The 26078-nt window shown below is 46.2% G+C and overlaps 1 protein-coding gene across 1 annotated transcript in view; it reads left to right on the top strand.

Annotated features, from left to right (window-relative positions):
• LOC144119913 (caspase-14-like) overlaps positions 1-26078 on the top strand; it is a 47163-nt gene that overhangs the window by 7878 nt on the left and 13207 nt on the right. The window contains exons 3-5 of the mRNA XM_077652418.1: positions 2395-2587; positions 10924-11006; positions 14729-14899. Coding sequence (XP_077508544.1) covers positions 2395-2587; positions 10924-11006; positions 14729-14899 — 447 coding nt within the window. The remainder of the gene's footprint in view (positions 1-2394; positions 2588-10923; positions 11007-14728; positions 14900-26078) is intronic.

Raw genomic sequence — 26078 nt, 5'->3', positions numbered from 1 at the left:
GAGTGTCGTGGCTTGCGTCCTGTCTAGGTCGGGGTGAGGGGCAGGATACGTGCACCTTAGCTCCCATCGTGAGAGAGCCTAAATGTTGCCCGGCAGCCCGACTACCGCACGCGCTGGCGTGGTCACAGCGCCACGCAGCAGAGACAGATTCCGTCATTTGCTGCCACTAGCTAACGGCATCGGAACAGGGGAGACACACAAAGGCCGGAGCCGCGCCTGCGCAGCCCCTTTACTTGTTCCAACGCGAAATTACGATCTGAGGATCGGGAAGTTTCAGTGCACTACTAGGCATTGCAGATCTCTTTAAACGGACGGTTTATTCGATAGCGTAAGGAGCTGGTTCTACTGAAAACCCGGTGTCGGCCGTTGAACTGCGTGAGTCGGAAATAATCTCCGAATATAGAAAATCTGATTTCACGAGGTCATTAAAAGAAATTATGGCGGCGCTGGGGTTCAAGCCGAGGCTCTCCACACGAGGCTGCAATGCAACGCATAGGCCACGAAGGCTTTATCGTTCAAGCATGCTAGAGGGGCACCTGGTGAACGCGTTGTGCTGTGTACGATTTGGTAACGTGTGTTTGAAATGTGCACTAGTGTTATAGTAGTTAAGTAAGCAAAACCAATCATAAATATGCTATTTAGTCGTGACAAATTGTACAGAATGTGTACAAAGTGTCATGGTGCTCCATTGTACTGAAACAAATGGTGTGTATGTGTATGAGTATGCAGTGCCGTAGTATGCCGTGCAGTGTAGCCTAGATAGTGACTGGCGATTGTCGATTGTTACTCAGTGAGAAATGAGAAAGAAGAGAATATAGCAGAAAAAAAGGTGAGAAGGCGCCATCGCGTCAAATCTTAAAGGGAACCTTAAGCGTCATTTGTGAACTTTTTTAGTCGTCCAGCTAAACGTTTGAGCAGGTACCTTAGGAAATAATGTATCAAAATTTTAATTATGTTTAATAGACAAACACGACACATATAAAACAAAAAGACAACTAAAAAATGGCCTGAATGCATGTACCGAGTGGAATGCGTACCTTCAAACTTGATGCGAATTGCTTTAGCAAAAATCTGTATGTAGCCGACGACTGATATTGGATACACTCTGCAGGGACTGGACTTGTTGCAGAAGGAGTGTGCGAAAAGTACATTTCTAAACAAAATTTCACTATAAACACAGGATAAGCAGTCTTGCCAAAAAACCGCTTTGGATACTGAGAGAAGAGTAATCGACCAGATAGAAACAAAAGTGAACAGATTTATTCTTATTCGCACTTTTGCGAAGTTTTTTCAGGAAACAAATACTCGTGCGGGTTAGCCGAACTGTAGTTGTGGCGCTGCGGTACAGAGCTATTACTTATTAATTGATAGCTGCAGCTGTCAAATGACGAGCAATTATCTGCAGTAGTTTTAACGCAACACGTAGTAAACATATGCGTTTTCTGACGATCGCGGTATTTGGTAAAAAAATTTAAAATATCGTATACGGCGATTCATCGAGCGTCAAATCTTCCTTGGTAATGGAAGCAAGAGCCAGGTATGATCCACGGCATCCGAGACGGGGCATCGATGCAGAGCTGGCCTAAGCTATCTTTGTTCTGCGGGGTAATGCAATCTTTGAGGCTATATATTAACTTTAGAAACACTGCGATTCGAATGGACTGCTTCTGTGGTGCTGAACCCTCTATCACACGGAGACTATTATGAAGCGCGCTTGTTGTGTGGCCCCGAAATGGGACTTGTTTTTCAGGCCGCTGTAGAAGAAAACTACGGCCTTATTGGAACTTCGTGCGAATTATTTCGTAAAGCTTTGAAATCTTGAGAGCATAATCGATTTGTTTGGAATAATTTTGAACATGCCTATGTGACCCGCTTGCCGAACAAAATAGCACGCATTGAGATTCGCATTTCAAGAACCTCGAATATTCCAGCCAACATGTACATAAAATATCCACCTACATTCATTCCGCTTTGTTTCTCTTGTTTATTCTGCCCCAGTGCTTCTCTGAAAACAGATGCGTTTTCAAAAAAAGCTCACTCACCAGAGCCCACTGAGAGCTTTCCAATCTTTAGCAATTATCTACGACGTTTTGTTTTGTTTCGCCTGGTTGAGAAAGCAGTCGGAGAAAAGCTCACTTCTCTCATAGTTGAGAAGCTCTTGGTCAGGTTTAATATATTTACTGATATTCAGTGCCTCTTGGTCGGGTTTTATATATGTTCTGATATGCAGCGGCTCTTGGTCAGGTTTTATATATGTTCTTATATTCAGCGCATTAATCAAGCGTTTTCCCAAGTTGCCGAAGTTTTCAGTAATTTGCAATAAAGCATCATATAGTGTGACTGGTTTGCGCCTGATAAGAACGTCTTTTTTTGGGCTATTTCATTTTTTTCTAGATTCAAATTCAGCAAATGCGCGAGAAGTCTGACCATACCTCGCAAGCTGGCCTGTCATTGGCACATACCTGCTTGTCCTACCAGATATGCAAAGGACGGCCGGATATTCCTGAACTGCCGTTAAACTGCTACAAATTCAAAAGCGGCGATTCTCTTCTGCAACAAAGGCACTGCCACTTCAGCAAAACACATAGTGAGTATTGCTAGTGTACGGTAAAACGTGAAGCATGGATCACTCGCATGGCACAAATATGACTGCAGGATCCTTCTACTCCTTCGGGTTAGGAAATATGCACGCTGGTAATACCACACAAGGATTCTACGCTTCTCGAACGAAGCTGCTATTTCTCCTCTACATTGCGCTATGCTCTCTTTAAAATTTTAATAGTTCGCTATAACCAAAATTCTCATAGGGGGCTGTACTGGCGATTTTAATGATATACACGATGCGCCTCAATTGATCAAACGTGGTGGCATTACGCAGGGCTTCCAATCAATCTTGCCTTAAATTCGAACAATAAGCTCCGGCTGTTCGTTACTAATGAAAAAAAAAGAAAAATCTTTCTTTCTGGCGTTTCAAACTGCGGCCACAAGAGTTTACGAGAAAGCTGATGACGCGCGTTTTGGAGAAAATTTAAAATAAGCACCATCGATAATGAAGACGAGTGTATAAAGGCTAAATGTCAAAACAAGAAGCGATAGAAACAATCATGGTCAAAACGCTTCGCGCTTGAGACGTGCCTGTCATTCGCGTGTGCTCAGCGATGTTCATCAACAAATAGCGCCCCTTGTTTGCGTTATCCATCCTAGATCATCCATGTCCACTTTTTAAAAATAAATACTCAGTGCCTGATAAGTACTGCCCTATTGGTGGTCCTACAAGGGTCTCACTACATATTTGAACTTTTCTGTCCCCATCTTTAATGTGTATTGCAGGGCAGAGAAAAAGCACGTAATGCCATTTAGCTACTCTGGCGCCGGCGAGCCACTGACGAAACTCAGCTAAAGGCGTGTTTCTGGGCCCTTGGTACTTTCTTTGCAGAATAGATCGGGCCGCAAAATGTTTGAGCGCTGTGTTAGCACTAAAACCATTTTTTTTCTGCATTGCCGCGTGCAGATATTAAGAAAAATAATTCACATAAAACTTCCATGTACATTTCAGCGTATAGCATAAAGAGGTTCAGCAGCTGACGCCATCCATTGGTTTAAATAGTTAGTGTTGTTTCGGTATAAAAATAATTATGTCGCGTAGACGGAAGCTCTAACAATCATCTGGGGAACGTTCAGCCGTAGACAGTGTATTGCTTAAAAATTGAATAGAAGTGTCGTGTAAAAAGATTACTCAGCGGTCTCGGTCATTCCGTACCGAAACACGAATTATTCTCTAGGCAAAATAGGGAACAGAATAGGCAGGAAAGAATAAACAAAATGGTGAAAGCTTTGGTTCTGACCTTGGCTGCGGCTATGCACTGTTCAGCAAGCTCGCGTTAGCATATCGCCGCCGGCATAACCTCTAAACATCGACAAGCGATTCTCGTTTTTGAGCAATAATGTGACTGCAAAGCACAAACTCCCATTTGAAGACTATCATATGCGTTCGGCTCCTGTATGGTAGAAATAGCTTTCCAAGCCTCGTCGCTATATTCAGAAGTCTTGCGTAGCCGTTTCCCAGCTTGATTGGTTCATTGGTGGCTTTATGCTTTGCGACGCAGCAGCTCTCGCTTCTTCGGAACACTTCCAAGCCTCCCTCTCAGCTTTCCCTGTTTATCTCTACACAGCGTCTGTGCGTATCACACGGAATGAAGTGGCTCTCATTTGACTTCATGCACTGTGAAAATGATCGGCATCCTTGGAACCTGTATGTATTAGGTACCACTTCAGTCGCAATCACGATCAGTTACTTTACTCCGGTTGGTCATTTGGCTGCAATTTCTTTTCACACCTGAGGATGAGGCAGTCAAGCAAGACCAAACCTCCGGAAGCACTACTTTGTTAAGCTGGTGCTTTATTGACGCCCTTGAATTCGCCCATTTGTTACTGTGTCCAGAGGGAGCGATAAAACATCCAGAAGTATTCTTCACCTTTCGCCTAAATGTTGGTGCCTGGTCTTTAATATACACGAAGAAACGGCGCCCAGAGTGCGTCTATATTATTACTTAAAGATGCTAGTGTTCGCTACACTATTGGGTCACGACACTAAATCATTTGGTGTTCGCATGCAAAGATCTTTCGACAGAGGCGATTGCAGCCACGGTAGGTATGTAAATACGCCTTGTCAGCTTTGCTTCACCACCGAGTTGTGTTTCCACCATGAGCCACGTTTTTTGAATGAGACAGCAGCACCCCTTACTTCCCCATATTGCTGGAAAAATGTTTTCTGTTGCCTCTGAAAATTGTGTTGGGGGCACGTACGTGCAAAAGCCAGCAGTAGAGCTTTCCAATTTATCAGATGAATGGCCACCTATGATTCCGGAATGTAGTGGGAAGATGTCCCTAGTAAACTCTTCCTACGGGAATGTAAAGGCTCCCGGTGGGAGCCAGATTTTCGCTTTTGTTTTTCCTGCGCTGCTCGAGCCTCTCTTGGCTCAAAGCCTTCATATCGCTCAAATGCATCCGCACATTGCCAAGACGCCAACACCTCTCATCATGTCGCACTCGGCTGCTGTTGGAAGCCGATTGGATCATGTACGCGTTTCGGGCTCTGAGGCATTTCATTTTGTTTGAGTGCACGTATTGATCGAAACAGTGCTTTTGTATAAAAAAGGAAATTTTGTGGCGACTTTTTTTTACCACTGTTCGTTATGTGTATAAAATAAAGTGTTTGGATATTCAGGCTTTTTGAGTTATTGTATAAGATCCCCATGAGAGCCATGGTTTCGCGTTTGTTGTCCCTGTGCCGCTGACACAACTACTGGCCAAGCGTCGCCACCTGATCCCATAGCATCCATACCTATACACCTACTGTTCACCCGCTCAGTGGTCTTTCATTTTCTCTGAATGCCCATGTTCGCTGAAAATTATCGCTTGTACGAAAAAAATAGAGAACGCTTACGCTCTGCCTTTAGGAGTAAAACGCGATAACCTTTTATTTCGCATGGTTACCAAATTCCTAATTAGTATACTCATTATTACTCATGTACGCATCAGTATGTGTCTCTAAGATAATTCACTAAGTTTAAGACTAGAACGCATTCAAAAGGTCCACTGTTATTCTGCTTGAACCGACGAGCCTTCACGGCCTTCTCAAACAATGCCATGCCATATCATACGATACCTCACCGGAGTGCAATATGTTGACGAATCTCTCGCTCTTGGTGACTTTCTCAGCCTTACCACTTGTCTAGTGGTCTGCTGCTCTTTCTTTTTGAGATACCTTTCGGGGCAGTTCCTAAATGTTTTGCAAATAAAATAACTCATGGGGAAAAGAACACAATTTCGGAGCAGTAAATGCCGTGTTAAAAAAAAAAACTAAAGAAACTTCCTAGCCTATTGATAGCGCGCTCGCCTCACAGTCCAATGTTCCTGGGTTCGATTCCCACCTACGTCGCCTGATTAATTTTATCACTCTAATTACTTTCTGTATTTAAACAATTCTGAGAATTTTGCAACAAATCACAAATGCTCCCTCACTAATTTATCTTTTTTAATTTCTTTGCTTCCTTGGGGATTTTCGCATTACAAAAACAACAATTTCTACGGCTGCTTTTCTGCGGCATGGCGCTCTGAATGCTATCGCGTTAAATTACGCAACATTATGACAAGCTTGCTCTATTTGTTGAAAAGAAAGGTTTGTAACTTTGGGCTCATACATCAGATGGCGCCACCCATCCACGCGGAGAGTACACTTTTTAAAACTCTTTGAGATGTGACGGAGCATTAAGAGTAGCCATAACCAGCCACAATAACCATTTTCTGTCACAACATTTCACAATTAATCACAAAAATCTCAATAAAGCGGATGGCTCCAACCGCTGCAATAAGCGGCCTCCTGAATTCAGGAACAGCGGCTTTCCATTCTAACTTTTATGCTTAGGACTACAGTATGGCGGACGCACGTGACACTCTGGCTGTTGCAGAAAGCCCAAAAAGTAACTAAGTAAAACATGCCTCACGCATTACCTCCCGATGCACTAAGAAAAGCAGCCATCTTCTGCAACGAAGTTTCCTTACTAGCAAATATGAGCAATCTGAGCAATCTGCAACTACGTCTTCAATGTCATCCCTAATTATCGTATTGCAACAGCTTCCTCACGTGATTGCATCTGTTTTGAGAGCGTATGATTACTAACACTGCTTCCCATGTTAATCAATGAAACTATGGGGTCTAACTAAGAAGCTCCCTGAATTGAAGCTGCGTATTGAAGAAGGCAAACATCTGCCTCGACACGAGCATAATGCCATTCTCCTTCTCTTTGGTTAATGTGTGTACCACTACCCATCAATACTCGACTGCCGCAGTGGTCTTGCTCCTGGTAAAGCAGCTATATATGTTCATTGTTCGACACTACATTCTCCCGTCGAGCTATTTCCTTGATGCAATCCCCATCAAGAAGTAACTGCCATTCTCACTAAGCTGCAGCGCAATCCAGTAATATTGGTCTCATTTTATGGCCGGCCCCAAACATCGGCACTCAACTTTGGATGGCTCACACATCTGCTCGCCTCTTACCCAGGTGCACCCATACTAGTTGGAGGCGATTTTAATGTGCCACACAAAGCCTCGGGTACGCTCATGACTCTAAACATGGAGATCAAATTTACGACATTTATTTCGACCAATCGTTTACACTTCTCAACAATTCCTCTAATTACACTTGCCCGCGTGCTCCTCCGTCGACTACGTACCTTACGTGGTGGCTGGGTCCCGGCAATCCTGGCTGGTCTTGCGAAGCAGACACCTAGGGCAGTGATCACTCCTCTATTCAAATTTACTTTCCCTCAAGTATATCACGTAAAATTCGCCGCAAGATTTATGTCACTTCCTGGGACAGTCTCCGCACAGATGGTCGCCTCGTCTCATTAACTCCTGCCTCACACCTTTCTACATTCATGCTTATCCTAACTCAGAACACAATTTCTTCCACTGTCAACCAAGACCAACCAAATACTGACCTTCAACTTAATCTCTGGGCAAGACGCAAGCAGCCGTGCGTACGCATCACGTAGCATCAGTCAGATCAGAAGCCACGAGCGAAACTTTATATAGTTACCGCTAAAGCCCTTCGGTATTCTAAACGCATTCTGCACAAGTGCTGGACAGAGCGGTGTTCTCACCTCAGTACTCCTTTCGGCAACTACCACTTGTGGCGTGTATTTTATTAACCATCATCACAAATACCCGTCTTCCCAAATTGGTTTCTGAAGAGGATACTGAGCTAAGCGTGGTCTTCACCGCTTTGCCAACCACCTGAAACGTCGCTCACCTCACAGCCGTCTCGTTCGCACAGTCCTATCGACAGATATCCCGAAGGCCTAACAGAACATTCTCCACGCAGCCATTCTCAACACTATGTCATGACTTCGCATGTCTTTGCAGTTTTGTCGATCAATTCATGCTTTCCTTTCACAACAGACATTTCCTATCCGCGTTAATGGTAAACCTGCAGAACGCTTCATTTGTAATCTCGGAGTACCGCAGGGCTCTGTTTTAGCCCCAAGCCTATTTAACATCGCTTTTATTCCTCTCATACACAGTCTCTCCACCCTTGCTAATGTTCAAGTTCTAGCATATGCAGACGACATCACTCTCTGGTTCACGAACCACTCAGTTGCAGTGCATCAAGACACCCTGCAAAATGCCCTCAATCTTCACAAATTTCTTGTCAACACTGCCCTCTTCCTCAACCTCCCCAAGTTTACATTCACAGCGCAAAGACAAACACGGACACAGTTGAGACACCGCAAAGCGCCGACTTCAACAACGTTTATTGCTGCGCGCAGCGACTACATATAGCATACAGCGGGCATGCGCAGCAACGAAAAGGAAAGTCATGTGAGACTGGTAGGAGCGCCAACCCGCAAAGGAAACACATCATCACAGGTACAAGGAAGACAACATAAAGCTAAAACCTAAAAGTCAGGACGCAAACGAGAACAAAAACATAATACTCGAGTCAGAAATTCCTAAGACACGACGCTCCTCATCACTTACCAACACCGATGGGGTGCTGACATAGTAATCTCCTTTTTCTGCAATCTCACCAGCCTCAGCTATCTCCCTGGCCGTTTTGCTGAGATACTTATGAAGGATTGTTGTTTTTCGTAAAAAGGAACCACGTTCCTTACACTGTTGGCAATCACGGCAGTGTGTGCCAAGATGACGGGATGCCCCGATGACGCTATTGCTGTGTCCCATGAGCCTCTCGTTGACACATTTGCCCGTTTGGCCAATGTAGGCTCGGCCACGGGGATAAGGTATAGAGTAGACTATGTCTTTTGCTCATTCTGCAAATGGTCGCCTGTGCCTAACAGTGCAAGAATTGCTCCCAGTAACGGTGGAATTTACCTTCTTGCACAGATTTGATAGCTTCTCTGATGCGAAAAAGACCACATGCACACCTGCTCTTTTCCCTATTTTCTTGAGCTGGTGAGTGAGGGTGTGCATGTAAGATAGTGCCGCCACATTTTTTCTCGAATCTGTGTCAGCCCCGCCGTTGTCTGGTACAACTTCTCTGCTTTTTTTGAGCATGTCAGCATGTATCTTGCTGTGTCCATGTGGGCAATGAAGCTGGCCGCCGTATTTTCAAAGCCACTCCGTTCGTACTCACTTATGACAATGCACCACTTCCTGAAGTGGAACACACCAAGGTTTTGGGCCTGCATGTTCATGCTTCAGGCAAAGGCATGGCTTGGTTGTGAGCTATGCGCAAAAGGGCTATACACAAAATTGGCCTCATCCGCAGAATAGTCAATACTTCTGGGGGTGCCCACTCCGTAAGAGCTCGCCGACTATTTCGTGGTGCCTTTAAACCTCGGCTCCTTTACTAGGCTCAGCTTCAACAACTTCCAAAATGACACTGGTCTACACTTGAAGCACTCAGCCACGAAGCCATGCGATTAGTTACTGCCTTACCTCGAGCAACTCCTACTTGTCTGCCGCATGAGTATGCGCAGCTCAACACACTGGCAGATTTAATTACCTAGTGACAAAACTATACAGCACAGAGAGTTTCCCTTTCCCTATGTTCGAGCCGTAATCGCCTCTGCGGGAGTACTGTCACATTACATCAAACAAGCCGGCTCGTCATAAGAAGTCATACTTCTCCGCCGTTACCACCAGCATTTTCTACGAAACATGATGGCTGTGTCCTTTGCACTGATGCAGCGATACCCCAACGGGGGGGATCAGCTGCTTTCATAAACCCGACAGACCCTCAACTCTACAGCCAGCCCAACTACTCTACTTACAGTTCATCATCTCTTCCCTTAAAACTGCAAGCGATTTTAAATGCCATAGCAGCTTTACCTGGCGATCCTTCTTATAACCAGCTGCTTCTATTTATTCATTCACAACAAGCTTTCAAGTATCTAAGAAAGTCCGTGGTACCCTTCGGGTTTCCCAGGCCATACATGCTGCTTGTCAATCCTACCCGGTGCCTATACTGATCCACTCTGCTCAAGCCTGCACAGATGTCCATAACATCGCAGCTGACATGCTATCTCGTTTAACGGACGCTCCACAAGCTCCCCCTGCCTCTTTGCTATCAGACACATTTCTGACAGATTTAACATCAGCCTCCCTCACGCAGCGTACACTTGCTCTTATTCCCCCGTTTACCTACCCCCTTCCTCCCAACCTATCACGGGTGAACGAGGTCTCTCTGGGGCGGCTGCGTGTCAGAGTGGTCCTCGCGTGCAGTTCGCAACCGGTGGCGAAGTGAGAAGATTTGTGGGCCGGAAAAATGCCTTCACTGTGAAGCACACGCTTCCGACACCACTGTCCCACCTTTGTGAACATGCGCGGGAACTTCGCTGGTGCCCACTCGTGCTCTTCAAGAGGCAGGCCTGTTTTCAAACAATGACTTGAATTTCCACTTGTGGCTAACGAAAAACATTTACGCCCGAAATTTATGTGTCTTTTTATACATAACCGGACTTCATGCTTTTTGTAATCTTTTTAACGTTCGTTACTGACATCACGTTTTCTGCCATGCGGCACAATTAACGCTACAAATAAACATATAAATAAAAAATTGCCACCAGGGCAAGCCTCAAGCTTTTGCAGCTTCTTCAAGTCAGCTGCACGATCGAATATCTTTGTGCGAATAAAACTTCAATCAAAGACAAAACAACTCTAAGTGTGCAGTAAAACGTTTCAGTTTTATATGAGCATTTTACCTAAATTCTCTCCACGCGAGAATACTCGGCAGTAATCAATTACATGATGACCTGTTCCGCGATTCTTTTTTTCAGTGAAACGCTGTGCAATTAATTTTTAGTATGCTCACCCGCTTCCGTGTGTTTTCTCAATACTAACTGTTGTATGTCTCGTCTTCTTTTTCTTCTGACCATGCTGACAATGTTCTTAAGGTTTAGAGTTCTGGAAGACAAAATCAAGCTGCAACTTAGGACTGCGTGCAACACCAAATGAGAAATGGGACCGGAGGCATGAAGTGAGTATAGTCTTCATTTTTATTCCCGTTATGGTCTCTTCACAGCTGTCAACCTGCGTGTCACGCACCTTCGCCTTTTGTCCGTGTCTTTGCTATTTGTTTGTCTCTGCTGAACATCTGACAATGTATCAACTGCCAAACATTGAGCAGTATTGTCTCAGTCATGTTACACGCAGAGGTAGGTAGGTAAAAAAAACGAATGAGGCATTAAGCAGTGAACTTTTTCTTTGTCAGACCTAGCTGTATTGTACGACCTACTCCACGAAACATGCCATTGGTGGTGCAAATCGAAGGTAGAGACCAAACCCTGGCAGCGCAAAGCAATAAGGCCGCAATATATATATATATAAAAAGCAGAAAAACCTAACCACTAGCGTTATTACAGCATAGTAATGTACCACCACGGTATCTCAGTGGTTAAGGCACTCGTCTGCTGACCCGGAGTTCCGCGGTTCGAACCCTGCCGATGCGGCCGTGTTTCGAAGGAGGCGAAACGCAAAAGGCGCCCGTTTGCTGTGCAATGTTAGTGCACGTTAAAGATCCCCAGGGGTTGAAATTATCTGGGACACCTACCTACACTATATACGACACCTCTTCACTTTCTCTGCTCGTTTATGCCTTCCTTTACGGCGCGGTTCCGGTGTCCACTGAGGTGTGAGACAAGCACTGCACCGTTTTCTGTCCTCAGAAACCAATTTTTTTTCATAGTGGGCTTCAATATATCATCATGTATTGGTTAAACCAGAAAGACTTGGTGCTGTGTGCGAGTAGCAAGGCCTGAAATCACAAAATGTTTTAGTACGCTGGCACTATAAAAACTTTCTTTGTGGTTCCAAATAAAACCTAACTATTGGGCTCAACCTTAGACGCTTCATAACGCTCGATACTCAAGCAATGTATTGGGGTCTTCAGTTTTTTAGCTGTTTGTTACTCACAGCAGAGAAAAGCACCAGTTTGAATTCGTTTCTTACCCTGGGATGTGCACAAACTGCATTCAGATAATGGTAAGGGAAATGTGCAGGACGCACAAAGTGTGAGAAACTTTCTTCCGGGCGTTGGACGTCAAAGTAAGCAAGTCAGCGCATGTGCTCAAAAACTTGGTGGAATCTTATTGTACGTTAAGGGTGGATTGCGATAGCATTGAAGATCGCCATTGTCGCTACTTTGGTGCAGTTTTCTTGCTTCATTTTCCTTTCTTCTAGTTCCAAATCTGTATGTATTATCTTTTTTCTTATATCCGCGGCCAGGTTATGATACCGCCACGGGGTACAGCGACCTCTCTTTATCAATCATATTATCGCCTGCCCTGGTTGGCAGGCTGTGAAGATGTCTTAATGTCACGGGACCTCTCAATACGAAGGATCCATTGTTACGATGGGCATGTTGTGGTGGCACCACAAGGTTATGCGACACTTCTCGACCGCTTGACAAATTTTGTGACTCTTAAATATTCTCGCGGAATGTGCACTCTAATGCTACCTCAATAACAAGTAAATTAGGAGCTGATGCTCTTCACTTAGCCGGCAGGAGCCTACTCGCTCCTCGCCTTGCATTTGTTCTTAAGGGTTTGTGTAATCTTGGCCATAAAAAGCTTTGAGGTGGCCGCAATGAAAATATGCTGCGATATTCCTTCAAGTGATGTAATGATTATACTTTATGATCACCGCACCTTACGTTCTTTAGAACATGAAACCTTGCGATGTAGGCTGTCGAGTCCGGTTAACTTGTTTTTTTCTGTGTCTGTTATTTTTCTGCTCTGACTTCCTGTTTGCGTAAAGAGCAATTCTGAGTATCTAATTTTAAATAAAGTGCCCACTTCTTGCAGAATTTCTAAATTTTCACAAAGGAAGAAAATTTCTGAGCACATCGCGTAGTGAAGTTTTTTCTTGCTTTCATTTATCTACTCTTAAACTTTCTTTGCCAATGCACACACCTCAGTTCTGCAACCTTGTCTTTTATGATCGTGGTAAATCCGTGAACAGGGTCTGGTTTCTGAATCGTCTGGCTTCTGCGCAAGGAAGCGTAGTCCCGATTTAAATTTGTGTCAGTCGTGAGCACTAATTATGTCCTTGGTGTACAAATATAAGTATGCCTTGAAGAAAAGTCAAACAATGAGATCGGAAAATGAAAAAAGAAACAAGTAATAAACAAAATATCTGACAGAATAGTGTGAATATTATTTAGTTATCACCTCAATGACACATAGGGATATAAAAGAGCCTTAATATAGAAACATAGACGAGAACACACTTTCTACCAATGTTTACCTTTTGAAAAACTCTCGAAATCAGGTTTTGTTCGTAGTTCAAACCACTTCACAATGGCGGCTAAACCGGTTTTGGGGGCAGAAATAGGTTGCAATGCTCGAGGCATTTATTGCGAGATTAATGCGAGATTTCTTGCGTGCTTCTTCCATTTGTTGCTGTCGTGATAAAGGAATTTTGCTCCTAAGCTATTACTTTGCAACTAAATTCCTCTGTACAGCAGTCACAAAGGAAGGGTGAAAGACAGCTATGTCAAAGTACTGGTCGTTAGTGCATGCACAGGGTAAGGCCTGGAAAAGTAGTCACTAGCGCCGCTCCAAACTACTCCTCCTACGATAGCCTGCGTCGCCATGGCAAACGAGATTTTGGTAATTCTTAAAACAGCACGAGAAAGACACGGAATCAGAGAAGACACGTACACACCAGCGATGGCTTAGAATTTAAGATTTATTGCGCAGAAGCCCACTTTTGTAGTCAGATAGAACAACAAACAAGAAAAAGTTGAGAAAGGACATAAGCTTCAGTGCGCCAGCAGCGCCTTTATTCGACAAAGAAATGATGTTCCTTTCTGCTAAGAGGAGAAACCTTTTTGACAGCGTTTTTTTCTATTATTCCTTTTTTTCACTCTCTTCTCAGTGTGTTCACGTTTGTTGCGTAACCTGCCTATAAATGTGGGCTTCTTCGCAACAAATCGTATGTTGTAAGTCAGCGCTCATGTGTCCCTTGTCTTTTTCGCGGTTTTAAGGATGATCTGCCACCACCTCGCCCAAGATTCTACACTGCAGCTTTTGCTTTGAAGGGAACCTGTCTTCCGTAGTTTTGGAAATTGTCTGTGCATTTCTCAGGAAGTAGATGTCAGTCACCTGCGATTCATGTTGTGCTGTCCAATCTCTGCTTCGTCTTTCGCCTATGTGAGCTGTTGTCTTTCGCGATGCGGGAGCAACAGCCTCAACCGTGCTTATAATTCATGTTGTACAGCAAAAAACTTTTACACGGGGCTCATTCGCTATGGTCTTCAGTAAGCTAGGTAAGAAGGTCAAGGGGAATCCCCCAAGTTGCAGTAGATGTAATAAAGGGATAATGCCTCATTGACATCCACCCAGCAGCAGCGACATGGCTACAAGAGAAAGCTGTACAGCTTTCCCAGAAACTTCGCAGTTAAAGACAAATTCAGCCTACCCCGGGGTTCTAACCCGGGACCGCCGCTTGACCGGAGCAGTCGCTGTACCAGCTGTGCTAACCGGAAAGGCAGGCATATGATACGGCGAGAGCGAATTGATGAGTCACTCGATGTGGGAGCAGTGGTAGTCAAATGTTTAAGGGAAACACCTATTATGGCAGGTGCTACTTCATTTGTTATACTAGACACGGTACACTTCTCTTTGGTGGAGACGGCACAGGTAATGTCCGGAACTCATATTTCTGCGGTGATATATGTATTCTCTTCCCCTCATTCAGGCATACAGAATGCAGAACTGGCCGCGAGGACGCTGCATAATCATCGGTAATATGGCGTTTGGAGGTTTGGCCGAGGAGCGCCACTGCTCCTTTGGGGACGTGATGCGCATGCGTAGGCTGTTCTTGGCTCTCCATTTTGACTGCACCGTTGCCATCAACCTCACATCTGATGTAAGCACGCACGTCTACTTATGCTCCAGCATTGTATTTTTGTTTCATTTTGGCCCTTCGTAGGAACTTTGATGACAATGATCTTCATAGGTATCGTGGTCTAGCTCTGATGCGAAAGATGCGAATTCAGCCACCACCGAAGATACGCGAAAGTAGACTAATAAAGCAAGTTAGATTTAAAGTTGCTGCATAGTACCTAGAGTCGCTCGTATGTCCGCCGTATTGCTCTCCCTAGCATCCAAATTATGAGAGAAAACTGCAACTTTTGCTTGATGGAGGCAGAATTGTTGCTGTTGCTTCAGCGAGTGCAGGCTCAATACCCTTGATTCTGCCTGCCGGACATGGATTATTCTAGGCAGATTACGGATGCATTGAATGACACAGCATTTAGTGATGAGTCTGCTGCACTGAGGCCTATCTGATTTACTTAAGAATGCCGACAAAATACTGATGATGCGGTGGTTGGGAGGCGCATCTACTGCAACTACCAGAAACCAAAGATATTTTCTTTTTAACAAACAGCGGACACATGTGAAAAAATTGCATGCTTTTGATAAGAAAACTTCGTTTTCAGTGAACATGTGTACTCTGTCAAAATAAAATGCCACAAAGCAAGTGAACCGTAGGTGTACGAATGGACTGTAAGTGACGGTCTAGTGCTAAACGATGCTCTGTAATCCATGGATGCTTTTCAACCATATGGTCGCCTTCATCCAAAAAGGCGCGAGTGGCGCGGGGAAAAGAAACGTGCAACTCTAGGTACTAATACAGTAACGCTAACTACACGGAGTGGCTAGCATCGCGTGAGTGCAAATATATCATTTTTAGCAGAAGCAGTGTTGTGGTGAAGTACACGTGGCAAAATTTAAGTACACATGGCAACGCCACTCGCGGGTTCCTGAAACTTATCCGGATGACGCAGTTTCAGCCGACTACAATTGGTTCGTCGCGTTCTTGTATAGCGGCAGTTCGACGGAAAAGAACGAGTCTCGTCGGAGAACCACTTCCTAACTATTACAGCGTCTTATTGCCAACATACTTGTAACATCATCAGCCTGACTGTGGGATTGCAGGGCAAAGGCCTCTCCCATATCTCTCCAATTAACCCTTTCCTTTGTCAGCTGCGGGCACCGTGTCCCCGCAAACTTCTTAATCTCATCCGCTCACCTGGCTTTCTGCCGCCTACTGCTGCGATTGCATTGTCTTTAAACCCACTCAGTCACCCTTAAGAACCAACGGTTACCTTGACTTCTCATTACATCGCCTGCCCAAGCATGTCGACTAGGATGTGATTAACCCGAATTTGTTCCCTCACTCACTCTGTCCGCTTCTGGTCTTGTAACGTTACGCCTATAATTTTTCTTTCCATATCTCGCTGCGTTGTCCTTAACTTAAGCTGAATCGTCTTCGTTAGCCTCCACCTTTCTGCCGCGTAGGTGAGTACCGGTAACATACAGCTTTTGTGTGCTTTTCTTTAGAGGCATGTTAGCAAACTAGCTGACATAACCTTAATATTTCCCTCTCATCATCTGTAGCAGGGGCCACTACCTGCCCTCTAAGTAGACGTACTCCCTTACCACTTCCAGTACCTCGCTACCAAATGTGAACCACCGTCCAATTGCGAGACCGTTGAACATTATTTTGATCTTTAATAAGGGAGTAAATACTCATTGGCATCCAGCCCAGCGCAGCCATACGGCTACAAATGAAAGCTATACAGCTTTCTCAGAAACTTCGCAGTTCAAGTTCTTTTCTTTAACTGCGAAGATTCTCAGAAAGCTGTATAGTTTTCCTTTGTAGCCGTATGGCTGCGCTTGGGTGGATGCCAATTAGTAATTACTCCCTTATTACAAATCTTCTCCACCTTGGGGAAATACTCTAAACATTTTAATGCTACTTTGATTTTCTCCATGATATGATCTTAGAGAGCCTGCCATATGCACTACACCCAATTCATATTCTTCGATCTAGTTATTTCCTTCTCATTAACTGTATCAGCGGCCACTCCTTGCCCCAAGTGAACTTATCCTCTTACCACTTCCAGCACTTCGCTACCAAATGGGAACTGGTGTACCCTTACGATACTGTTGAACATTAGTTTGATTTTCGCCATGTTAATTTTAAGACCTACCGTTCTGCTCTGCCTGTCTAACTCATTGATCATACTTTACAGCTCATATCCTGAGTGATCTAGTAAGGCTGTGTCATCAGAAAATCGCAATTTATCTAGGCAATCCCCATTAACTGTTATACTCAAGTGTTCCCAATTCACGCCTGGGAACAGTTCTCGCAAAAAGGTATTGAATGGCAATGGCGAGATCGTGCCTCCCTACAGGACACGCTTCCTTATTACAATTTTTTTTGCCTGCTTTCTGAAGACCTGCGCTAGCTGTACTATTGTTATAGATAGTTTCCAGTATTTTCACATAAGGCTCTTCTGTTCCCAGGTTCCGCAATGCCTGCATGCCTGCTCAGGTTCCCTTGAGTCAAATGCTTTCTCATAATTTTTCAACGCTATATATATGGGTTGCTTATATTCTGCGCTTATCTTTATCACCTGATTATTAGGGTGAATATTAAATATTGTAGAATTTCTTTTACGAAAGCTTGTCTATGATTTGTTTGATTGAAGTCTAAGCTTCTCCTCATTCTATTTGCGATTACCTTAGTAAATACCTTGTAGGCAACGGGCGGTAAGCAGATCGGACTGTAATCGTTACAGTACTTGACGTCCCGTTTCTTATAAATTAAGATTATGTTACCGTTCGTCTAAGGTTCTGGTCCACTCGAGGTCATTAAGCATTGCGCATACACGGTGGCTTGTTTTTCTAGCACAATCTCGTGTCCGTTTTTCATGAGATCTGCTTTTACCTGACCTTCACGAGCTGATTTCCTTCTTTGCGTAGCTCTTAAGGCTTCCTTTACTTCCTCTTTAGTTATTGGCGGCATGTACCGTTGCTCTGTGCAACTGCCCCTATCATTAACATTCTCATTACATTGCTGATTACATCCACGTTCGTGGGAACCGCAAGTTTCGAGGTATATTGCCGCGAATATTTGCAGTGTTTGTTCGTTTTTCAAATCTGCCGCGACACCACCTTATCGCTTTGTTTGCGACGCAAGACGCGACTAGATTTATCTCGATTGATCGCAGCCAGGCAAAGCTGATTCTACGTTGTTCCGGAATGTTCTAGTAACTTTGCGCCCTTTATCTCGAATGTTCGCCATCAGCTTTAAATTGAGCACGGCCGACAGCGGCGGGCATTCTGTTCGACGACCGCCGAGCACGCTTGTCGCTTCGCCGCCGCCGAGTGATTCAGTCCATTTTGGGTGCAAGTCAGCCCAATAAACAGTTCTTTTAGAAGATCCTTTCGTCCGTCTTCATCGCTGCTTCGACTGCCGTCACCACTACGTGACATCTGGTGGAGGTGCGGGGTAGCCTTCCATGTTCCGGACGCCCCCTTCAAGTCGTGAAGCCAGCCCTGAGCGCTTCGCACCCGAGGACGAGCCAGCAGCTCAGCGAGCCAGCCGACGTCTCCAGGGAGAGGAGCCTGAGTTCGGGAAACTGCCGGACCGCACAAGACAGCGAAAAGACGCGGCTACGAGCACCGCAATCTCGCCGAAGATGTCGACACCGATCATACTGCAGCAGCCGCGGGTGCCGCCAACTTTCAATGGATCCCTAGGCGAAGACCCTGAAGAATGGTTGGATCAATTTGAGTGCGTGGCGTCATTCAACAAGTGGGATGATGCGGCAAAGATTGGACACGTTTTTTTCTCATTGGATGGCTCCGCACGCACGTGGTACGAAAACTACGAGTCGTCTCTTACGACATGGGAGCTATTCAAGAGAGAACTATTGAAGGTATTCACCAGTGTCGTGAGGAAAGAAAGAGCCGAACGACTCCTCGAGTCCAGTATCCAGCTTCCGAATGAGCCCGTCCGCAGTTACGTCGAGGAGATGAAGCGCCTATTTCGCCGCGCCGATCCCGGGATGACCGAGGAAAAGAAAGTTCAGTTTTTAATGCGCGGCGTAAAAGAACAACTCTTTGCAAGCCTCGTCCGCCAGCCGCCAAAAACAGTCGAGGAGTTTATGCAAGAAGCCTGCACGATTGAGAATACCCTCGACGTTCGAGCTCGGCAGTACAATCGCCCTTCCTCTGCCTGTGCAATCCGTTCGGACATTCCGGCCACCACCAGCGACAGCTTGCGGTAAGTTATCCGCGAAATCGTCCGAGAGGAGCTACGCCGATTACTGCCATCTTCCCCACAGCCACAAGCAGCGACTCTGATGGATGTGGTACGGGAAGAAGTGCAACAGGCACTTGGCACCCCGACGGCCACAGAACCCCCGGCCATGACCTACGCCGCTGCAGTAAGTACTGCTCAGCCCCAGCGACAACGCCCACGTCCTCCCCGAGATGAGCCAATCGTTCCACAACGCCGCCTCCCAGCCCCCGCCCGCCCAGCCTATGACCGACGCTCAAGCCCCAGGAAATGCGACGCCTGGAGGACTTCCGACAACCGGCCGTTGTGCTTCCATTGCGGTGAGGCCGGCCATATTCTTCGTCACTGCCCTACCGACGTATCGGTCTTCGAGGATTTGCCGTTAACGCCCCACGACCACGCTTCGGACAACGTCCGCACGAAATCGACGAGTACCTGCGTCGAGAAGAGTACACGCCGAACCGCTTTTCACGCTCACCATCGCCGTCAACCTCGCGCTTTGCGTCGCCACGCCGCAGCTACGCAGCCGCGGTACGAGGAAGGTCGCCCAGCCCCCGTAGGGGAAACTAAAGGCAGCAACCTCTGGAGGTGAGGTTGCTCACGAGCTAAACGCCGAAGATCCTCCACCGACCACGCCCCATGAAGACGCTGCACCCGCGACGCCGCATGAAGAACCGACACTCGCTGCACCGACGCCGCACACAATGAGAACCTCGACCACGACGCAAGCTACCTTGAAATCGACGCCGCCACCCAGAGGAGCTTCGACCACACGCCCAACCCGTACTCGCCGAGAGCGACATGCAATGCAAGAGCCAGGACCTCCGACCTAGAAGTGACTATCGACGGCCGGAAAGTTACCGCTCTAGTCGACACAGGAGCCGATTACTCGGTGATGAATGGAACATTCGCTGCGCAGCTCAGAAAAGTCACAACGGCTTGGGACGGCCCACAAATTCGCACCGCTGGGGGCCACCTCATTACGCCATCAGGACGATGCACAGCGCGAGTGACTGTCGAAGGACATACCTATCTTGCGACCTTTGTTGTGCTACCGCAATGCTCCCGCGAAGTGATCTTGGGTATGGATTTCCTTAATGAGCATCAGGCGATCATCGACCTGCGATCCAAGCTGATCACGCTTTCGACGGACGAAACCATCGCTTCGATGAAAACTCGGGAAAATCACGTTGCCCTAAGTGTCCTGGAGGAAGAAGTGAGCGTCCCACCCGGTTCAAGCGTTATCGTGACCGTAGGCACCACGAAAGCCATAAACACTGAAGCCATCATCGAGGGGAACATGCAGTTGCTACTAAACCGAGGAATCAGCATCGCAAGAGGCATCGCACATTTCCGCAATGGCCAGGCCGAAGTACTGCTGACTAACTTCAGCGAAGAATACCGGCATATTAACAGAGGAACGACGATTGCTTTCTACGACGAAATATCTGACGTACGAGATTCCTTCGCCCTCTCCGACCCCTCCGCAGAAGATCCGCCTGACCAAGAAAACTCGCCCACTTTCGACATCAACCCAGCCCTGCACCGGAACAGACAAGACCAGATCCGCAATCTGCTTCAAAACTACAGTGAGTGCTTTTCGACATCGCCGAAGGTGCGACAGACGCCAATTGCCAAGCATCGCATTATAACGGATCAACACGTCCGACCTCTCCGTCAAAGCCCCTACCGTGTGTCACCGCGAGAACGACAAGCCATCCGGGACCAAGTCGAAGAAATGCTTCGCGACGACGTCATCCAGCTTTCAAACAGCCCATGGGCGGCGCCGGTTGTTCTAGTGAGAAAGAAAGACGGCGCACTTCGATTCTGCGTGGATTACCGCCGCTTGAACAACATAACAAAGAAGGACGTCTACCCACTCCCCCGCATCGACGACACACTGGACCGCCTCTGCAACGCCAAATATTTCTCATCGATGAACCTCAAGAGCGGCTACTGGCAAATTGAGGTCGACGAAAGAGATCGCGAGAAGACAGCATTCATCACTCCGGATGGGCTGTTTGAGTTCAAGGTGATGCCATTTGGTCTCTGTTCCGCACCAGCGACGTTTCAGCGAGTAATGGATACAGTGCTGGCAGGCCTGAAGTGGAAAATTTGTCTGGTATATTTAGATGACGTCGTTGTCTTCGCTTCGAACTTTCAAGAGCACCTCAAAAGACTTCGAACAGTACTAGCCGCAATCAAGTCGTCTGGCCTAACCCTGAAAGCAGAGAAATGCCACTTTGCCTACGAAGAGCTGCTGTTTCTAGGCCACATCGTTAGCAAGGAAGGAGTACGCCCAGACCCGCAGTAAACAGCTGCTATTGAACAGTTTCAGCCGCCGGCCGATAAGAAAGCAGTGCGCAGATTTCTCGGACTATGCGCATATTACCGACGATTTGTGAAAAACTTTTCGCGCATCGCCGAGCCCCTGACCCAACTGACGAAGGCAGACGTGCCGTTTAAATGGGAAGCGCCGCAAGCAGAAGCCTTCAAGGAACTTCAGCGTCGTTTACAGTCCCCACCGATCCTTGCGCATTTTGATGAAAACGCCGATACTGAAGTTCATACCGACGCAAGCAGCGTGGGACTAGGCGCCGTTCTCGTTCAAAAAAGTGACGGGCTGGAGAAGGTCATCGCATACGCTAGCCGTTCCCTTTCGAAGGCCGAGGCAAACCATTCGACCACTGAGAAGGAGTGCCTTGCCATCATCTGGGCTACGTCGAAATTCCGCCCCTATCTCTACGGACGGCCGTTCAAGGTGGTCAGCGACCACCACGCGCTCTGCTGGCTTGCCAATTTGAAGGATCCCTCTGGCCGACTCGCTCGATGGAGTCTGCGTCTCCAGGAGTTTGACGTCACCGTCGTTTACAAGTCCGGACGCAAGCACACTGACGCCGATTGCCTCTCACGAGCCCCTGTAGATGCACCGCCGCTGGACGACGATGAGGACGCCTTCCTGGGACTCATCAGCGCAAGCTCTTTTGCTCAGCAGCAACGCTCGGACCCCAACCTAAAAGGCCTCATCGAGTACCTGGAAGGCAAGGTTTCTTCACCCCCCGCTTCATTCAAACGAGGACTGTCTTCTTTCTCTGTGCAGAATGAGGTCCTTGTAAAGAAGAACTTTACAGCGAACAAAACAGCCTACTTGTTGTACCTACTTGTCTCCGCGAAGAAGTTCTACAGGCTTCACACGACGAGCCGACAGCTGGACATCTCGGGTTTACTCGCACCCTCCGCCGCATTCAAGACAAGTATTACTGGCCCCGACTGTCTGCCGATGTCGCACACTTTGTGAAAACATGCCGAGATTGTCAGCGACGAAAGACTCCTCCCACACGACCAGCAGGATTTCTGAACCCCATTGAACCTCCCTCAAGACCCTTTCAGCAGATTGGCATGGACTTGCTTGGCCCTTTTCCAACGTCAACATCTGGAAATAAGTGGATCATCATAGCGACCGACTACCTGACCCGCTACGCCGAGGCGAAAGCCCTACCGAACGGAACAGCAGCAGAAGTGGCCAAATTTTTCGTGGAGTGCATTCTTCTTCGACACGGCGCCCCCGATGTGCTCATCACGGACAGAGGAACAGCATTTACGGCGGAACTCACGCAAGCCATTCTGCGCTACAGCCAAACCAGCCACCGGAGGACAACTGCATACCATCCGCAAACCAACGGACTGACCGAGCGCCTGAACAAAACCATCGCCGATATGCTCGCTATGTATGTCGATGCCGAACATAAAACCTGGGATGTCATCCTGCCTTACGTCGTCTTCGCCTACAACACCGCAGTGCAGGAGACCACCCAGATGACGCCTTTTAGGCTCGTCCATGGCAGGGATGCCACGACCACGCTAGACGCCATGCTGCCCAACGTTACAGAAGAAGAGAACGTCAACGTTGCCGCTTACCTTCAACGCGCAGAAGAAGCTCGAAGGCTTGCCCGATTACGGATCAAAGATCAGCAGCGGTCCGACGCCAGACGCTACAACCTACGAAGACGCAACGCGGAATACAAGCCAGGAGACCAAGTCTGGGTGTGGACGCCCATTCGCCGCCGTGGATTGAGTGAAAAGCTTTTGCGCCGCTATTTCGGCCCGTACAAGGTTCTTCGTCGGCTGGGTGAACTGGATTATGAAGTCATCCCTGACGCAATGACTGCATCCCAGCGACGCCGCGTACGACCAGAAGTTGTCCACGTAGTCCGTCTGAAGCCGTATTATGCGCGCTAAAGGCCGCTGCATTTCCATGCTCTATTTTCGCAAGATCCGTTTTTTTTTCCCTTACTAGTCGCATTATTTGTTTTAATGCATCGGGTCGATGCTTCTTTGAGAGGGGAGTAATGCCGCGAATATTTGCAGTGTTTGTTCGTTTTTCAAATCTGCCGCGACACCACCTTATCGCTTTGTTTGCGACGCAAGACGTGACTAGATTTATCTCGATTGATCGCAGCCAGGCAAAGCTGATTCTACGTTGTTCCGGAATGTTCTAGTAACTTTGCGCCCTTTATCTCGAATGTTCGCTATCAGCTTTAAATTGAGCACGGCCGACAGCGGCGGGCATTCTGTTCGACGACCGCCGAGCACGCTTGATTCAGTCCATTTTGGGTGCAAGTCAGCCCAATAAACAGTTCTTTTAGAAGATCCTTCCATCCGTCTTCATCGCTGCTTCGACTGCCGTCACCACTACGTGACAATATAGTGTCCGCAGCTGCCGCAGGACAGGGTGCACTGTACGGATATAGTAAATGTCTTTATCCTGCGCTGGTCGGCGTTAGGCTGCTACTTCAACTAGTGCTGATGATGGGCATGATGTTTGGTGATCGTTTTTACTGCTAGTTTTTGATGTACTTGAACTTTCAACATTAAATAGTCAAGGCGAGAAGCTTCAAAGAAAAGGAATACTTTTAATATTTTATAAAGAGAAGCGTTACTTCTCGATCCGAGGACGCCGTGTCAAAAAGGTAGACCAACGCACAATTATATCTGATGAAATCCGTAGCACAAGATAAGCAACAAGACTTGAGCTCGTCATAACGTAAGTAAAGGCAGCGCAGGTTTACACGTGAAAAAATTTGGCTATCTTCAATGATTCAAGAGACCTGCGGCAGGGTTCAGTCATTCAGGAGCAATCATTTAATCACGCCGAAGACATCCATGTGGCGCAATACAGCACTCATTCTTCTTTACTGAGCACGCGAACGGGTTCCGTACTAACGAGTGGAAATCTCTAATAAGATTCTACACTCAACATTTCAATGGATGTTTTAAATTATTCTTTCTTTTACGTCTTCTTTATCGGTTCACCATGGCCACAGCAGCATAAGTCAGGGTTCCATGAGCGAGCGTCCACCTTTCTAGCTTTCACAAGAAACTTTCTGTCAGAATCTTTAAGTTCTAAAATGCGAAGTATCATAATTGATCTCAGAGAAATGCCAATTGCCTTTATTTTTAGTAAGCGTTTCTTTTTGTTGCTCTTGATAACAAATATTGAGGATCTCTGGTGACTACAGGCACACTGTCTGCATTGCTACATAGTTGATGCTTGCAATCCGGATTTCTCATCTCGTCAACAGCCATAATCCATGCCAAATGATTACGAAATTTTTACATCGGCATGTGCGAACTACAGTGCTGGGGTTTTTGTCTTTTTTTTTTTCAAAGCACTATTTGCTTCCCCTAGTTATAAAACCGGTCGGTAAATGCAACTCTACGTCTCTTTCAACTGCAGGCAAGAAAAAAAAACCTTTTCGTCGAAGCAAGCTTCGCAAAATGCTTAAACTTTGGTCCGCAGCATGACTTGAGACTCCAGATGCACGGCACCTTCACAAAAACACACGCCCTTTTATTTAGGAAAATTGATCGTCTTGAAGTGTATAAAAGCCCCTGATGAAGGAAGGGAATGCCCTGTAGCAGCCTTTGCAATGAAAGTACCATGCGAAGAAAAAACGATGGGTAACCAGAAAGTGTTGCTGGAAACGATTGAGGCTAAACTAGTAAATAGAGACTGGTGAATACTGAAACAATTTGAACACAAATTGAGAATTACGCATCTATTATTCCTACTTGATTCAAAACGCCCATCTGCTGCTTATATGGAGATCCAAGAGGGCTACATGTTCGACCCGAGTTCATTATCTGACACTGCATTACCAAGCATTATTTTCTTTTTTGAAAGGAAAGACGGAGCGCTCTTCATCAGCTGTTACGCAGCAATTCAACGGTTGCTATCACCAACCTGCTGCCATAATATTTTCACATCACATATATTACCTACAGGTGATGATTTTGATAACGAGGGAATGTAAACTAGTTTTATTCCTTTTTGCATAGTGCATTTTAAATTTTATCATTGTAAGCATACTTCTAGCTTCCCTACGTGGCAGCTGAACTAGGAGGATGATTGACCGTGAAGATTTATGTCGGTAATTAATCGCATTACAGTAAAATTTTCACCTAAGAAATAAATAATGAAATAAAATATTGGAAGGAGGTTGTCTTGAGCCGCTGCATTTAGATGTAAAGCACTACTTCCTGGCCTGCTACTCTAGCCCCTCATTAACTGGAAGATGCTTTTAAATACCTTCTAACGTCTGTAATTATCGCCTAATAAGTTTTTAGCCCCACAGAGCTCCGCAACTGATTAAAGGAATGATTCATTTTGAGCTTATCTTGCACCTATGAAATGTTTCTCTTGTATACACTCTCAAGTATTCGTGTTATATCTGTAGGTTTCGTAAAGTCACCGTAGAAATTTCCTAATTCGGCGACACCATTCTATTCAGCATGCTTTAAATAATTCCATATTTGTTCTCAAAACGGTATTTTTCTTTGGCCCACAAGTACTACCAATCTTAAAGCTTTCCCGCGCTATAAGACTGGTCAGCGAAAAATGAGAAAAATTTGTTTCTTACATATCCGCTTCTGTGCCCCTACTTATTATGCA

Source organism: Amblyomma americanum, chromosome 2 (assembly GCF_052857255.1).
Source record: "Amblyomma americanum isolate KBUSLIRL-KWMA chromosome 2, ASM5285725v1, whole genome shotgun sequence".
NCBI classification, from domain to species: Eukaryota; Metazoa; Arthropoda; class Arachnida; order Ixodida; family Ixodidae; genus Amblyomma; species Amblyomma americanum.
The sequence above is the reverse complement of the archived record's forward strand: the minus strand, read 5'-3'. Positions and strand labels throughout refer to the sequence as shown.